This window comes from Ranitomeya variabilis, chromosome 6 (genome assembly GCF_051348905.1).
Source record: "Ranitomeya variabilis isolate aRanVar5 chromosome 6, aRanVar5.hap1, whole genome shotgun sequence".
Taxonomy (NCBI): domain Eukaryota; kingdom Metazoa; phylum Chordata; class Amphibia; order Anura; family Dendrobatidae; genus Ranitomeya; species Ranitomeya variabilis.
The window spans coordinates 431,508,672-431,525,360 of NC_135237.1; the positions used below are offsets into that span (position 1 = coordinate 431,508,672).

General features: G+C 43.8%; 1 protein-coding gene across 4 annotated transcripts in view; it reads right to left on the minus strand.

Annotated features, from left to right (window-relative positions):
• Positions 1-16,689, minus strand: part of KCTD1 (potassium channel tetramerization domain containing 1) — a 155,500-nt gene that overhangs the window by 42,119 nt on the left and 96,692 nt on the right. Inside the window, exon 1 of one of the 4 annotated variants that reach the window (XM_077270388.1) lies at positions 9,549-9,694. The exons of 2 other annotated variants lie outside the window; for them this stretch is intronic. In XM_077270388.1, coding sequence (XP_077126503.1) covers positions 9,549-9,587 — 39 coding nt within the window. In that variant the 5' untranslated portion in view covers positions 9,588-9,694. Of the gene's footprint in view, positions 1-9,537; positions 9,695-16,689 lie in introns of those variants that run through there. One more of the 4 variants, XM_077270387.1, reaches the window with a different exon arrangement.

A 16,689-nucleotide genomic window follows, 5' to 3' on the forward strand; every position in this document is an offset into this window, starting at 1 on the left:
TGTAGTAGGTGTAATAATAATATTAGCAAATACCTTCAATTAGAAATGTGGTACAGTTCTTCCGATTACCCCATGTGTAGGGTAATGCAGTAGGTATTCATGGTTACAACCACTGCATAGTGACAGTTCGCTGTTAGGGGTCATAACCATGGATATCCAAGCTATTGCAATGCCCTGCACATGGGGTTAGTGACATAGCTTATCAGAAGAACTATACTACATTTCTAATAGAGGCATTTGCTGATATTATACCTACTAGATATTGGCAAAGGATCTTGGAGATAGGAATACCCTTTTAAGTTCCATCAATGTTGCTGTCATTTTGATATGAACAATAGCGGCTTTTGATGGCAGTGTGAACAAAGTCCAAGTAACAAAGCCCACCATAGTGCTGTATCCAAGTAAAAAGTTGGTATGTCTCTTGTCACTGGGCGGTTGACAACAGACTTGGGTTCTGACCTTGGTGCCAAGTTTCAGTAATAGTATACAATCCCACGAGTCATTGAAGCAATAGTATCAGTGACTGCCAACATGTATGGAGCCGGCAGCATTCATCCCGGGAGCTTCGGCTCCTTTAAATATGATGAAAGCCACTAATCTAAAGCTGCGTTACCGCACTACAATTTTCCCAGCAAATGATCAATGGTTACTACAATCATGTATATATTGTACACCAATTCGAACATCGTGGTGACCATAGTCCTCCAAAAAAACAGTAATATAGTGACACATATAGGGGAATTTTGGAAAATGTTATTGGACGAGGTGCAGCAGGATATTGTGATAACACAGGTATAGGCAATGGTTTCTCCATATACCTGTATGTCACAACATTAACATACTGCCCAGGACCATGAGGAAAGAAGCAGATCACGAAGGCCACAGACTACAGGCTCTCCTCGCTACATTCTTACAAGAATCGGGGGTTCTGGGCCTTCTGGCATAAACTATGTACACAGAAAGCTCTTGTGTATTTGGCGCTTACAACTGATGTGAACTCCATACTGTACAGAGGGTTTTCCAGGACAACGATCAGCACATGCCAAGCACAAGCTCAGTAATACAGGGGCTATGCTGAGCATTGGAATAGACAAAAAATAGCCCACATCACTAATGAATGAATGAATATATATATATACACATATATACATATACATACATACATACACACAGAAAACATTCTAACTATCCTTCACATATCTGCTGGATGATATAATAAGGCCACGTTCACACTAGCAATGTTTGGTCAGTATTTTACCTCAGTATCTGTAAGCCAAAACCAGGAGTGGGTGACAAATACAGAAGTGGTGATGTGTTTGTATTATACTTTTCCTCTAATTGTTCCTCTCCTGATTTTGGCTTACAGATACTGAGGTAAAATACTGACCAAATACCGTACTGAACGTGTGAACATGGCTTTAGGCTTGACTGGTGACTGCACACACAAGATATTTGGCAGTCTAATGGGCAACCATCCTGCAAATCATTAGAAAATTCACTGGCGGCATCCATGTGGGGTAAATATTTGCCACTGTTCTGGGGATGTCTTATTAAGTACAATCTGCATTTCAAATCTATATATCTATCTATCCCTATCTATCTATTTTCATATTCATCTAAGGGGTACTTCCGTCTGTCTGTCTGTCTCGGAAATCCCGCGTCGCTGATCGGTAGGCCGCGACCAATCAGCGACGGGCACAGTCCGGCGTGAATTCGCCCCTTCCTACTCTGTCAGTGCCCCCTCCAGTCAGCGCTCACAGGGTTAATGGCTGCGTTACACCGCGGTGTAACGCAGTCCGTTAAAGCTGCTATTAACCCTGTGTGACCAACTTTTTACTATTGATGCTGCCTATGCAGCATCAATAGTAAAAAGATCTAATGTTAAAAATAATTTTAAAAAATCATTATATTCTTATCTTCAGTCGCCTTTCCCGCTGCTCCTCACGACGCTACGATCCATGCATTGCGGTCTCGCGAGATGATGACGTAGCGGTCTCGCGAGACCGCTACGTCATCATCTCGCGAGACCGAAATGCATTATTGGGACCGGAGTGTCGTGAGGAGCATCGGTAAACACCTGGGGCTGGATCCGGGGGCGGACGGAAGGTGAGTATACAACTTTTTTTTTTTTTTTTTTTTTTAACAGGGATATGGTGCCCACATTGCTATATACTACGTGGGCTGTGTTATATACTACGTCTCTGTGCTATATACTACGTGGCTGGGCAATATACTACGGTACATCATTGTGCTCTATACTACATGGCCTGTCTTATATACTGCATAGGCTGTGTTATATACTACGTGGCTGTGCTATATACTACATTGGTTGTGTTATATACTGCGTCTCTGTGCTATATATTACGTGGCTGGGCAATATACTACATCGCTGTGCTCTATACTATGTGGCCTGTGTTATATACTGCATGGGCTGTGTTATATACTACGTGGCTGTGCTATATACTACGGGGGCTGCATGCTACTTGGCTGTGCTATATTTCTCTGCTGTATCTGTGCTGCATAAATCCTGGTACAGTTGTGGCCAAAAGTATTGACACCCCTGCAATTCTGTCAGATAATACTCAGTTTCTTCCTGAAAATGATTGCAAACACATTCTTTGTTATTATTATCTTCATTTAATTCGTCTTAAATGAAAAAAACACAAAAAGAATTGTCCTAAAGCCAAATCGGATATAATTCCACACCAAACATAAAAAAGGGTGTGGACAAAAGTATTGGCACTGTTCGAAAAATCATGTGATGCTTCTCTAATTTGTGTAATTAACAGCACCTGTAACTTACCTGTGGCACCTAACAGGTGTTGGCAATAACTAATTCACACTTGCAGCCAGTTGACATGGATTAAAGTTGAAAGAAAGAAGACCAAAGAACTGTCTGAGGACTTGAGAAACCAAATTGTGAGGAAGCATGAGCAATCTCAAGGCTACAAGTCCATCTCCAAAGACCTGAATGTTCCTGTGTCTACCGTGCGCAGTGTCATCAAGAAGTTTAAAGCCCATGGCACTGTGGCTAACCTCCCTAGATGTGGACGGAAAAGAAAAATTGACAAGAGATTTCAACGCAAGATTGTGCGGATGTTGGATAAAGAACCTCGACTAACATCCAAACAAGTTCAAGCTGCCCTGCAGTCTGAGGGTACAACAGTGTCAACCCTTACTATCCGTCGGCGTCTGAATGAAAAGGGACTGTATGGTAGGAGACCCAGGAAGACCCCACTTCTTACCCCAAGACATAAAAAAGCCAGGCTGGAGTTTGCCAAAACTTACCTGAAAAACCCCAAAACGTTTTGGAAGAATGTTCTCTGGTCAGATGAGACAAAAGTAGAGCTTTTTTGGCAAAGGTATCAACATAGAGTTTACAGGAGAAAAAAAAAAAGGCATTCAAAGAAAAGAACACGGTCCCTACAGTCAAACATGGCGGAAGTTCCCTGATGTTTTGGGGGTTGCTTTGCTGCCTCTGGAACTGGACTACTTGACCGTGTGCATGGCATTATGAAGTCTGAAGACTACCAACAAATTTTGCAGCATCATGTAGGGCCCAGTGTGAGAAAGCTGGGTCTCCCTCAGAGGTCATGGGTCTTCCAGCAGGACAATGACCCAAAACACTTCAAAAAAGCACTAGAACGTGGTTTGAGAGAAAGCACTGGAGACTTCTAAGGTGGCCAGCAATGAGTCCAGACCTGAATCCCATAGAACACCTGTGGAGAGATCTAAAAATGGCAGTTTGGAGAAGGCACCCTTCAAATATCAGGGACCTGGAGCAGTTTGCCAAAGAAGAATGGTCTAAAATTCCAGCAGAGCATTGTAACAAACTCATTGATGGTTACCGGAAGCGGTTGGTCGCAGTTATTTTGGCTAAAGGTTGTGCAACCGAGTATTAGGCTGAGGGTGCCAATAGCCCATTTTTTGGAGTTTTGTGTGAAATGATCAATGTTTTGCTTTTTGCTTCATTCTCTTTTGTGTTTTTTCATTTAAAGGGAACCTGTCACCTGAATTTGGCGGGCCCTTTTTTCGGTCCGATGGGCGGTGTTTTCGGGTCTTTTATTCACCCCTTCCTTTCCCGCTGGCCGCAATATTGTCTTGAAGTTGATTCGCTTTCCTCCGTAGAACACGCGTGCGCAAGGCAATCTCACCACCATCTAGTAAATTAATAACCGTTTATTGGTTGGTGGAAAGATCTCGATATCTATGGCTAGCTTACCAGGTGACACGGGGAGATGGAGACTTTACCAGAACGTCATGTAAATACCCAGTTGTGTCATCCCCATACATGAAGCCATGCTATGGAGGGTGTACTGTGGACTTGGTCTCAGGCACTTCTGGCTCTTACATAAAATGAACTTTTTAGCGGCATCACTATTCATGCAGTTTTCCCATACATTGTTTACTGTCCACTTGCGCTTTGTCACTGTCTTTTCTTATTAATAAATCCTCAAAAAAAAAACGCATGTATAGCGTACATATGTACAAAGATGATGTCACATAGTATGTCTTGGTGCTAGATATCACTTATAACCTACCCTGGAAGACTAGTAGAAACATCAGCACTCCACAAACACATTCCTTCCCGCAGAGGGGCCTAACAGGTTATGTTAGGGGGTTGTCCGATCCAAACCGATAAATCTGCAGTCACTCTGGGGGACTGCAGACTTATGAATCCCCCCCAGGGCATGCACTGTGTACTGCAGGGATTCACCTGTTTCAGACCCGGGAACTGAGGAGTTATACATACTCCCAGCCTTCTAGTCTGCCACATCACTAGACGGGGCGCAGCCTCACTCAATGCAGCAAGGCCGCACCAAATGGCTGGGACTATAATGGTATGTGCACACGTCGCGGATTTCCTGCGGATCCGCAGCGTTTTTTACCGTGCAGAAACGCTGCAGATCTGCAAGTGATTTACAGTACAATGTAAATCAATGAGAAAAAAAAAAAACCGCTGTGCTAATGGTGTGGAAAATTCCGTGCGGAAACGCTGCGGATTAAAAGAAGTAGCATGTCAGCAGATCTGCAGCGTTTTTGTACCCATTCCATTATAGAAATCTGCAGTGGTAAAAAACGCAAGAAATCCGCAGCATAACTCATACATACCCTCCGATCCCAAATCCTCACAGCGCACAGTGCCTGCAATGGGGAGGGGGGATCATAAGTCCGCAGTCACACAGAGTGACTGGAGACTTATTGATTTGGACCGGACAACCCCTTTAACCACACTCACTAATGGGGGAACAGATTCTCTGCACCCACATAACCAGAGACATTATGGAACAGTGGGGGTATCACTACACCCCAATGAGACACTTCTTTGTGTCCTATTTCATCTGATTGCAGAAAGCAATTGTACAAGTGGTGTTACTATGGGTGTGCTGATACTTCTACTGTATTAGAAAGGTTTATTGTAGGTTTTAAAAATGTTAATAAGACTCATGAATTATTACGAATAAATACATTTCATTTGGTGCAGCAGGACTTTATTCCCAATGGTATAGGATAAGTGAGCTTTTGGTGTGTTTTTGATGCTGGGTATTTTTACTCCACAAAAACTCAGCGCCTTACAATTCCAGCAGAGTGGATGGGATATATAGAAATCTCATGCCCACTCTGCTTTTTTATGCTACCTAAACTGACCTGGGCTTGGTCTTTGAAATCCGCATCATGTTAATTTGTCTTGTGGCTGCAGATTTTCCCCATAGAATTGCAAGAGGTTCAGAAAGTCAACACAGAAAAAAAGTGCGCATTATCGCAGCGGAATTGCATTAGAAAAGCATCTTACTCACACATGACTATGAAAGTTTTGTCAGAGCCAAATACCAGGAAGCAGGACTGACAAGGCGGCAAGCCAAACCACCGACTCCAACTCCTCAATTTCCCTGACTTCCAACTCTGACTCCACAACTCCAACCCCACAGCCCTGGTCACTACTGAGCATGTCCATAAAGTGCACCACAGATTCATCTCAACTAAAAGCTGAGATCCTTAGATCAGGAACATGCAAATTGCCTCTTCAGAGAAAAAGAGGACTTAAACTCTATAGCGCCACCTGTTGGAAGTAGCGATCCTACAAGTCACAATCAACCCTTTAACGAGTCGTGCAATATGATAAAGGCTAGGTTCACACTGCGTTAACAGCAGCCTGTTCAACACATGCCTTAATGGGCTGCTGTTAACGCAAGTGCCGACATGACATCGCGCTAGCGCAGATAGAGCATCTGCTAGCTCTACCGGACCGGACCCGGAAATGCTGCAGCCCACCTCCCAGGGTCCGTCACTCAATGACGGCACATTGCTAGCGCATGCCCATTGTGGGCATGCGCTAGCGATGCTTCCGACATTGGACGTTATGCTGCAGTGCAACGTAGTCGGTCTAACGGACGCTTAAAACGCAGTATGAACCCAGCCTTAGGACAAAAACCAAATCAGTATCTCAATTCGCAGACACGGTGTTTCGGGCTGTTGGCCCTCATCAGTGCGAAGCAGGATAACTCATTTGGCTAGGTGAGAGGCTCTGGACTGGGGTCTAAGGGGCTTCGCACTGACTTATCCTAAGTCATATTGCACGACTCGTTAAAGGGTTGATTGTGACTTGTAGGATCGCTACTTCCAACAGGTGGCGCTATAGAGTTTAAAGTCCTCTTTTTCTCTGAAGAGGCAATTTGCATATTATATTTCACAGAGGAGCATTGCACGGGGAATAAGCCTCCTTACCTTGACAAGCCAGCTGGTATGTCACTCTCCATAAGGAGAAATGTTACCCCTTAGACCCTAGATCAGGAACAGACATTTATAGGACATTTTATAGCTTGCCCAAATTATTATGAAAACATTTATAGCACTGAAGTACTCTACCCAATTTATTATATATTTTAGGGGTCAATACATTTTAGGCTACGTTCACACTTGGCATTTTGGCTGCGTATTTTTTATGCCAATTTTCAGCTCCATTTGACAGTACCAGCTATGTCTACGAGATTTCAGAAACTCATGCACACAGCTTGGTTTTTTTGTTATTTTTTACTTTGTTTTTTGGACATGTAGCATGTCACTTTCAGTGTGTTTTCGCTCATTGAATTGAATCAAAAATGCAGCAAAACCTGCATTTTTACTGCCAAGCACTCAGGTTTTGCTGCAGCAAAAAAAAAAAAAACGCTGCAAAAACGCCCAGTGTGAATTTAGCCTTATACTGACTGACTCCACAGCCCGGCCAGGAAGTATCAAAAACAAAGCAGCTTTATTTAAACCATGACATAACAAAAACTGCAGTGTTACTGTACGTTCACATTTGCGGTCGGCGCCGCAGCGTCGCCGCATGAGTCATGCGCCCCTATATTTAACATGGGGGCGCATGGACATGCGTCGCACTTGCGTTTTGCGCCGCATGCGTCCCTGCGGCGCCCGCGTCCGGGCGCAGAGGACGCAGCAAGTTGCATTTTTGCTGCGTCCAAAATCAATGAAAAAAAGGACGCATGCGGCGCAAAACGCAGCGTTGTGCATGCGTTTTGCTGCGTTTTTGTTTGCGTTGTGGCGCCGACGCTGCGGCGCACAACGCAAATGTGAACGTAGCCTTAGAAAATGAAGCTAAAAACACATGCAGGAAAAAAGAAAAAAAAAACACGTAACCTAATTTATCTATTAAATGCAGAAATGGTGCTACATAAAAAAAAAAAAAGTACCAAATCTTCATTGTGGGAGGGTAGCATTGGGCTTGTTTTTCATTTTTTTTTTTTTTTATTAATCGCACGCTGAGCAGAAACGGAGCTTCCATGCTAAGAGTTAAGCACATTACTACTAGTTAGACATACAAGGACACCAATCTCTATAACAAGATGTTCAGAAAACATTGGCCAATGATTTGCTATATTTTTTCAGGCTCAAGAAGCGCCTAAGGGAAGGAGCTTGACGTCAGAAGGAAGAGAACAACAACAACCGCAGTCATTGACCTCTGGTGTCAAATGAGGTGAACAGTAAACCTCAGTGAACTGTCACGTGCCCTGTGCGGTGCCAATCAGATGCCCGGGCTACGGCACATCCAGGCCTGGCAGAGAAAGATGACACCCGAAGCATCCTGCAGAGCACAAACACCACACAATACAGCTCAGTTCTACACCGACAGCTATAACGTTAATAAATGACACAAATGTGACTGACCAAAGAGTAAGCCAGACTCCGGACATGGCCGAGCCCTCAGCAGTGCTATGGTGGCATTTATTAGCTGGGAGGATTGCTGGCCGCTCACCAAGAACATTAACAACCTCTAACCAGTTATTAGCTTATTACACAGGACTGAGCATGTTGCCTGTTATTTTACAAGACCTGCATCAAAGCTGTCCTCACTCCTCAGGATTCCCAAGCAGGTCATGTCTGAGGAGAAGTGTGCGGAAGTACTAAGGAGTCATCTGAGGACACAGCCTATTAGTCTCACTAAGTGATTAAACTGGTTTATCTGTGTAGTGAGCAACCTGTGGCTGTGCAGCGACATGTCCCGGATAGGAGCAGGTTCTCAGAATCCATTACAATATTTAAAGGCAACCGGTCAGCAAAAGAGAAATTATATTTTCCTGCAGCCATAGGGGTAATCTGCAGATAAATATGGTTTTCATGTGTCCTATTGATAGTCATCAGGGTTTAGCCGCGGACTGATCGCTCTGTTATTGCTCCCCCTTGACTGACCGCCTGCTCTGCATTGTATGCAGCATGTGAGTGCGCAGAGCAGGAGGTCAGTAAAGCCATTGCCGTGTAGGGAGCTGATCATATCCTCCGGCTCCGCCCCAATGACTGGAAGCAAGCGACTGCAGGGAGAATAGAACTTCATTTTCTACCTGCTGCCGCACTACCAATGAGGCCTCTTTCACAGGTCTGTGTGTCCGGTACGTGTGGTGACAGTTTTCCCACATAACGGAGACAATTACACACATAGGCCCACTGAAGTGAATGGGTCTGTGCACATGTCCGTGTGTTTCCACGGACAGTGAAACCAGCCTTAGGCTAGGTTCAGATTGCATTAGTGCAATCCGTTTAGCGCGAGCGCTAGCGGATTGCGCTAACGCAATGTCTTTTTCGGGGCCGCGTTCAGGGGTCGCGTTAACGTCCCCGCTCTCGCAGATCCCCGATCTGCGAGAGCGGGGAACGGACCTCTGGCGCGCCGCGGACGCTGCAAGCAGCGTCCAAGGCGCGCTACAAAAGACCGGCACATCGCTAGCGCGTGCCGAAAATGACACGCGCTAGCAATGCGCTCTAACATTGCCGGCAATGGGAGCGCTAACGGACGCGGTGCACGGCATTAATTTCGCCGTGCAACGCTGTCCGTTAGCGCTATCCCATTAACGCAATGGGAACCTAGCCTTACAGACATATCTCTGTCTCCAACGGGGCTCACAATTCTAAATTCCCTATCAGTATGTGTTTGAAATGTGGGGGAAATCCACACAAACACGGAGAGAACATACAAACCCCTAGCAGATGTTGCCCTTGGTGGGATTTGCACCCAGGACCCCAGAGCTGCAAGGCTGTAGTACTAACCACTGCGCTACCGTGCATCTTCTGGCATTTCCAGTCACTCTCAAATCCATTCTGCCACTGGTAGAACATTTGTAATCTGCCGGGATCACAGGGCGTCTTCTGTTTGGAGCAGCAGACACTATCTCACTGCAAGTCTATAGGACTCAGAATGAGGCCAGATAGCCTCGTCCTGCCTCTTATAGACTTAGGCCGGGATCACACATGCGATAAAAACGGCCGAGTCTCGCATGTTAATACCCGGCATTGCCGCCGCACGCTCCACTCCTCAGTGACAGCAGCAATGCCGGGTATTAACATGCGAAACTCGGCCGTTTTTATCGCATGTGTGATCCCGGCCTTACAGAGCCCTCTGCTCCACACAACAGACACTGTGATCTGGAAGATAAAAAAATCTGCTTATGTGGTGCTGGAACGGACCACCACTGAAAATGATGACCGGTCAGTATATTGCATCAGTCTTTACAAGGGAGAAATAAATGTAAAACCAAAATCAGTCGAGTGCTCCTTTAGGGCCAGGATCCCACATGGCGTGGAAGTAGGTAGGAGGGCGCCCTAAAGGCTGTGTGCCCACAATGAGTTTTGACGCTGCGTAAACTACAGTCCCATCAAAATAGATGGCTTATTTTTTATTTTCCTTGATGTAAACTAACCTGCGATGTGTGTTTTAAATCTGCAAAATGTCAATTTCTCATACAGATTTTCAATATAGCATTACATTACGGGCGGAAAATTGGCAGGTCAGAAATACATGACCTTTAAGTAGATTTCCGCCACTAAGGGCTCATTTCCACTTGCGAGAGAAAAAACGGTCTGTAATCTGGACCGAAAAAAAGGGATGAAAAGTATGCGATTGTCATGCGAGTTCAATGTGATTTTTTAATCGCACCATCCGTTTTACACCCGTATGCAATCGTTTTTTTTTCTCTGCAACTATTTTTATACAATCATTTACAGGACCATTTACAGTGTTCTATGCCACAGAATGGTAAGGTATCTGTAAAAAACGGATGTCATATGCATGGTGCGAGTGCTGTGCGTTTTTTTCTCGCACCCATTGACTTGCATTGGTGAGTCTCATCCGAGAATCGCAGCAATACGCAGCATGCTGCGATTTTTTTTCTCAGTCCAATTTCGGCTGAGAAAAAAAATCGCAAATGAAGACACCTATTGAATAACATTGGTCCCAGTGCAATCCGATTTTTTTTTTTTTTATTGGATTACACTCGTCTGATTTCCTGCAAGTGGAAATGAGCCCGAAAAAACATGACTGTATCAATAAAGCTGTGCCAAAGCCATTTAAATAGATTCATTTTTTTTTTTCCAAATACAGCATGCACTTTGTAAACTAAAACGGACTCTAAATCATGGCATTTTTTTTACAAGTGTGTAAATAAATAAATATGTTTGGAGGAAGCCTCAGAATGGTTTTCAATAAAATTGCTCTGGTAGGACATTCTGGCACTGGGCATGCACAGACTGAGTTTTTCTAAGTTTTCTCATGGAATCCACTTCATGAATTGTTTCTTGTTTGGGGAGATGTTGAAGGAGATTTTTGTTTCCTGGAACAGTTTTTAAGAGGTTTTTCAAGCATTTTTGCACGGGCTTTTTTCCTAAAGCGTTTATTTTTGCCAGCCTTTTGATTGGACAGTGCCTAGTTTGGAGCAGACCCCTTCAAATAAGTGACACGCACTTTCTTTTTTCCCATCAGGCATTTTTAAAAGCCTGGAGTGGAATAAAATGCCAAAAAGGCTGAATACATGACTAGCAAAGTGGTTTTATAGAAGGAATAAAAATGGAACAGTCTTTCGAGCTTTTTTTAAAGCGATTTTTCAAGTGTCTTTGGAGTGGACTTACGCCAAATGACTCCTCGGAAATCTCCATGTGCACATACCATGGCAATACACTGGGGTCAGACCCGTTCTATGCCTCTTTTTGGGCTTGATGCATTCTGTATTGTGGTACAAAATAAAATCCTGCTTACATTTTAACATTTAAAACCCGTAATATTGGTACATTGTGTATGCGGATCCTGTACATTAGTTGTAGGTTAAACAAATCCTGGTAAGAACAAGAACGACAACATTTTCTGAACTTTTTTAACTACATGTCATCTGCGGACACCAGCCCACTGGGACAAACAAAAGGTAAACTATTCTCTTTAATTTCCGTCGTCGGCAGCACTTCTATTCATTACCTTTTCTGAGGTCTAATATCTGTAACAAATAGGTAACATGTAAACCCATTGGAAAAAGAACTGTACCTCGAATTAAGGATTGAACTTTCAGACTATGTGCACACGTTGCGGATTTGACGCTGTGGATCTGCAGCTGTTTTCCATGCGTTGTACAGTACCATGTAAACGTATGGAAAACACAATCCACAGTGCACATGCTGCAGAAAAAACGCACGGAAACGCAGCATGTCAATTCTTTGTGCGGATTCCGTAGCGGTTTACACCTGCTCCTCAATAGGAATCCGCAGGTGTAAAATCGCAGGTGGAATCCGCACAAAAAAAGCAGGAAATCAGCGAGTAATCCACAGTGCGGTTCACCTGCGCATTTTGCAAAAACAGTGGGGAAAAATCCGCACACCAATCCGCAACGTGTGCACATGGCCTCAGAAGGACGGACGCGGCAGAAGACATATGAATGAATTAGGAAAAATAAACACTCTGGCACCGAGTACGTCATATAGGAGAATGTATTATAGGGGGCGGCTGGCAGTTTGGCTCCTAAACTCCACAATGGGGGTTTTCGCATCATGGACATTTCTCACCTGTGCACTAACTACATGTTAAATATCTGACCCCACCGATCACGAGAACTTGGGTCCAGAGTGCTTTACTCGGTCCCATATACACATTTGAGCTCACACTCCATTCAAAGTCAATCAATGAGGAGGATTGGGGTCTGTGCATGTGGCCCCCTGAGAGACATTTACTGCCTATACACAGCAAGGACTGTATGGGCTTCGTATTCTGCAGCACAAACATGGGATATTACAGTCCCAGAGTGAACTATAGATTCCAAAGAAGTCAGAGTCAGAAGACAACCTGCATATGATGCTTGGAGGTGGGCTGCTCTGGGTTGGCTTTAGCCAGCAGTGGCAGTTGAAGGGTAAAGACCTCCACAATGGCATTTTCTGACGTGTCTCACTGACACTGTGTGTAGTTGAATTTTCGCTTTTGGGAGGTCCCTTCGCTTTGCTGTTTTGTCTGTTGTCTGCGTACATTTACATAACTGAGAATTACGTCACGTGACGGACACAGCGGTGTATGACTCAGATACATATCGTGTAATGACATGTGCAGCTGTACGATCGTCACATAACAGGGACACACACACACATACAGGTCCTTCTCAAAAAATTAGCATATAGTGTTAAATTTCATTATTTACCATAATGTAATGATTACAATTAAACTTTCATATATTATAGATTCATTATCGACCAACTGAAATTTGTCAGGTCTTTTATTGTTTTAATACTGATGATTTTGGCATACAACTCCTGAAAACCAAAAAAACCTGTCTCAATAAATTAGCATATTTCACCCGTCCAATCAAATAAAAGTGTTTTTTAATAACAAACAAAAAAAACATCAAATAATAATGTTCAGTTATGCACTCAATACTTGGTCGGGAATCCTTTGGCAGAAATGACTGCTTCAATGCGGCGTGGCATGGAGGCAATCAGCCTGTGACACTGCTGAGATGTTATGGAGGCCCAGGATGCTTCAATAGCAGCCTTAAACTCATCCAGAGTGTTGGGTCTTGCGTCTCTCAACTTTCTCTTCACAATATCCCACAGATTCTCTATGGGGTTCAGGTCAGGAGAGTTGGCAGGCCAATTGAGCACAGTAATACCATGGTCAGTAAACCATTTACCAGTGGTTTTGGCACTGTGAGCAGGTGCCAGGTCGTGCTGAAAAATGAAATTTTCATCTCCATAAAGCATTTCAGCCGATGGAAGCATGAAGTGCTCCAAAATCTCCTGATAGCTAGCTGCATTGACCCTGCCCTTGATGAAACACAGTGGACCAACACCAGCAGCTGACATGGCACCCCACACCATCACTGACTGTGGGTACTTGACACTGGACTTCAGGCATTTTGGCATTTCCTTCTCCCCAGTCTTCCTCCAGACTCTGGCACCTTGATTTCCGAATGACATGCAAAATTTGCTTTCATCAGAAAAAAGTACTTGGGACCACTTAGCAACAGTCCAGTGCTGCTTCTCTGTAGCCCAGGTCAGGCGCTTCTGCCGCTGTTTATGGTTCAAAAGTGGCTTTACCTGGGGAATGCGGCACCTGTAGCCCATTTCCTGACACACCAGACTCAGTCCACTGCTTCCTCAGGTTCCCCAAGGTCTGGAATCGGTCCTTCTCCACAATCTTCCTCAGGGTCCGGTCACCTCTTCTCGTTGTACAGCGTTTTCTGCCACATTGTTTCCTTCCAACAGACTTACCATTGAGGTGCCTTGATACAGCACTCTGGGAACAGCCTATTTGTTGAGAAATTTCTTTCTGGGTCTTACCCTCTTGCTTGAGGGTGTCAATGAGGGCCTTCTTGACATCTGTCAGGTCGCTAGTCTTACCCATGATGGGGGTTTTGAGTAATGAACCAGGCAGGGAGTTTTTAAAAGCCTCAGGTATCTTTTGCATGTGTTTAGAGTTAATTAGTTGATTCAGAAGATTAGGGTAATAGGTCGTTTAGAGAACCTTTTCTTGATATGCTAATTTATTGAGACAGGTTTTTTTGGTTTTCAGGAGTTGTATGCCAAAATCATCAGTATTAAAACAATAAAAGACCTGACAAATTTCAGTTGGTGGATAATGAATCTATAATATATGAAAGTTTAATTGTAATCATTACATTATGGTAAATAATGAAATTTAACACTATATGCTAATTTTTTGAGAAGGACCTGTATATATATATATATATATATATATATATATATATATATATTTATATACATATGAATAAATAATAAAATAATCCATATTGGTCATATGTTTGATCAAACCGAGGCGAAACCTGGCTGTCGTCATATCTGCCACCTACACAACAGTTCATTGGCACCTGACAAACTTCTACATCTAATCCTACCTCATATCTCTACTTACAATCAATAATACGTATACAAGATAACCAAGGGGCAGGCAGAAAATAGATGTGTAAGTATATATATATAATGCCTATTTCAATGCATATATGGAATAGTATGGAATAGACATTAACTTAGGAGTAGTGATGAGCGAATGTACTTGGATTAGGTGTTATCTGAGCATGCTCATGTGCTGAGTGTCTTCGGTGAGCTCAAAAAATATGTTTGAGTCCCTGCAGCTGCCTGTATCACGGCTGTTAGATAGTTTTTTGTCTGCTGTTGGGGTGTCATGTTTTGATGCGTCCTAGTATTTGACAAAACATTATTGACATAGTCATGTGCAAATTACATGTGTTTTTGATTCATTTTCAATGTGGAAATGCATTAAAACTGCATATGTGTTTTTACCTGTGGATTTTCTGCATCTAATGCAAGTCTATGGGGAAAATCTGCACAGAAAACTCAGCGTACCCGCAAGAGACATTGACATGTTCGGACTGGAAACACACATTGCAGGTCAGCTTATACTGCACAAAAAAAGGACAGTGGGCAGAGATGTCTATAAATCCCATCCAGCTGGAACTGTAACACGCTGCGGTTTTGACGGAGCGAAAATGCGCAAGTATCAAAAGCTGATGGTGGGAACAAGGACTTAATGCCCAATACACATTGATGAGCAGACCCTGTGGGTGGGCAGAGGACAGCAAGATACTTGGTCAGCTACTCCACTAATACTGCCAGTGACCACTCACTCAGTAGACATGTAAGAGTATGTTGAGCTTTTTTATGTGGATATTGGAGTGGATTCTGCTCCAAAATCCTCACAAGACCCACTTTAAATTTTCCTTGAATAAGCTATTAATTTCAACGGGAAACGACCTATACAATATATGTTCATACCGGAATTTTTTTCTACTTGAAAAATTCAGAGCCAAAATCCTCATAAAAAGCAGGGTTTTTAAGGGTTTCTTAGCACATTTTTGTGCCTTACTTTTTCCCCGCTTCTATTAATGGTCATATTTGCAACTTTGCAAACCGAAGTCCTTAAGAAATTAACCATGTGTACCATATTGCATGTTTTACATCAGAGATCATCACATTAGGAACCTGCAGAATCTGATGATTACATATTATATACGGTACGTAAAGCTGGGACAACTAATATCGTCCAGAGGTGCTGCCCTCAGTGACTGCAGGTCACACTAGCGCCATGATTTCCGATTACAAAGCCACGACAGCTACGTTGCATTTGATCAAACAGATCGCAATGAATCCTGATAGATCCCCCTTGACCTCGGGGCCCGCAAGTTTCCTTCAGGCTTTCTGAATTTTTAACTCACATTTAGTGCTAGATTACTCTACTCTAACAAGTGTCAGAAAAAGTCAGTGTGAACAGGACCCATACATGGAGCCCAGCAATGAAATCACAGCGTTTTGCTGGTTCAACCAGAAAGTGGTACCCCTGGCCCTGTATTCTAATGGACCATGAACTACAGCAGGTTCTTCACCTCGGTGTGGCTGTCACTATCTGGGCGAAGTATGTGGGCCACTATACCCATTAATTGCGGCTGGTATTATAGGGGCACAGTCTGTGGACAGCTATACTCCCTCAGTGTGGCTGGTATTATGGGCGCACAGTGTGAGGACAGCTATACTCCCTCAGTGTGGCTGGTATTATGGGCGCACAGTGTGAGGACGGCTATACTCCCTCAGTGTGGCTGGTATTATGGGCGCACAGTGTGAGGACAGCTATACCCCCTCAGTGTGGCTGGTATTATGGGCGCAGTGTAAGGACAGCTATACCCCCTCAGTGTGGCTGGTATTATGGGCGCAGTGTAAGGACAGCTATACCCCCTCAGTGTGGCTGGTATTATGGGCGCAGTGTAAGGACAGCTATACCCCCTCAGTGTTGCTGCTACTTTGTGGGCAAATTGTCAGGACAGTTATACCCCCTCAGTAAGGCTGGTACTATGTGGGCACATTGTGAAGACAGCTATACTCCCTCACTAAGGCTAGTACTTTGTGGGCACATTGTGAGGACAG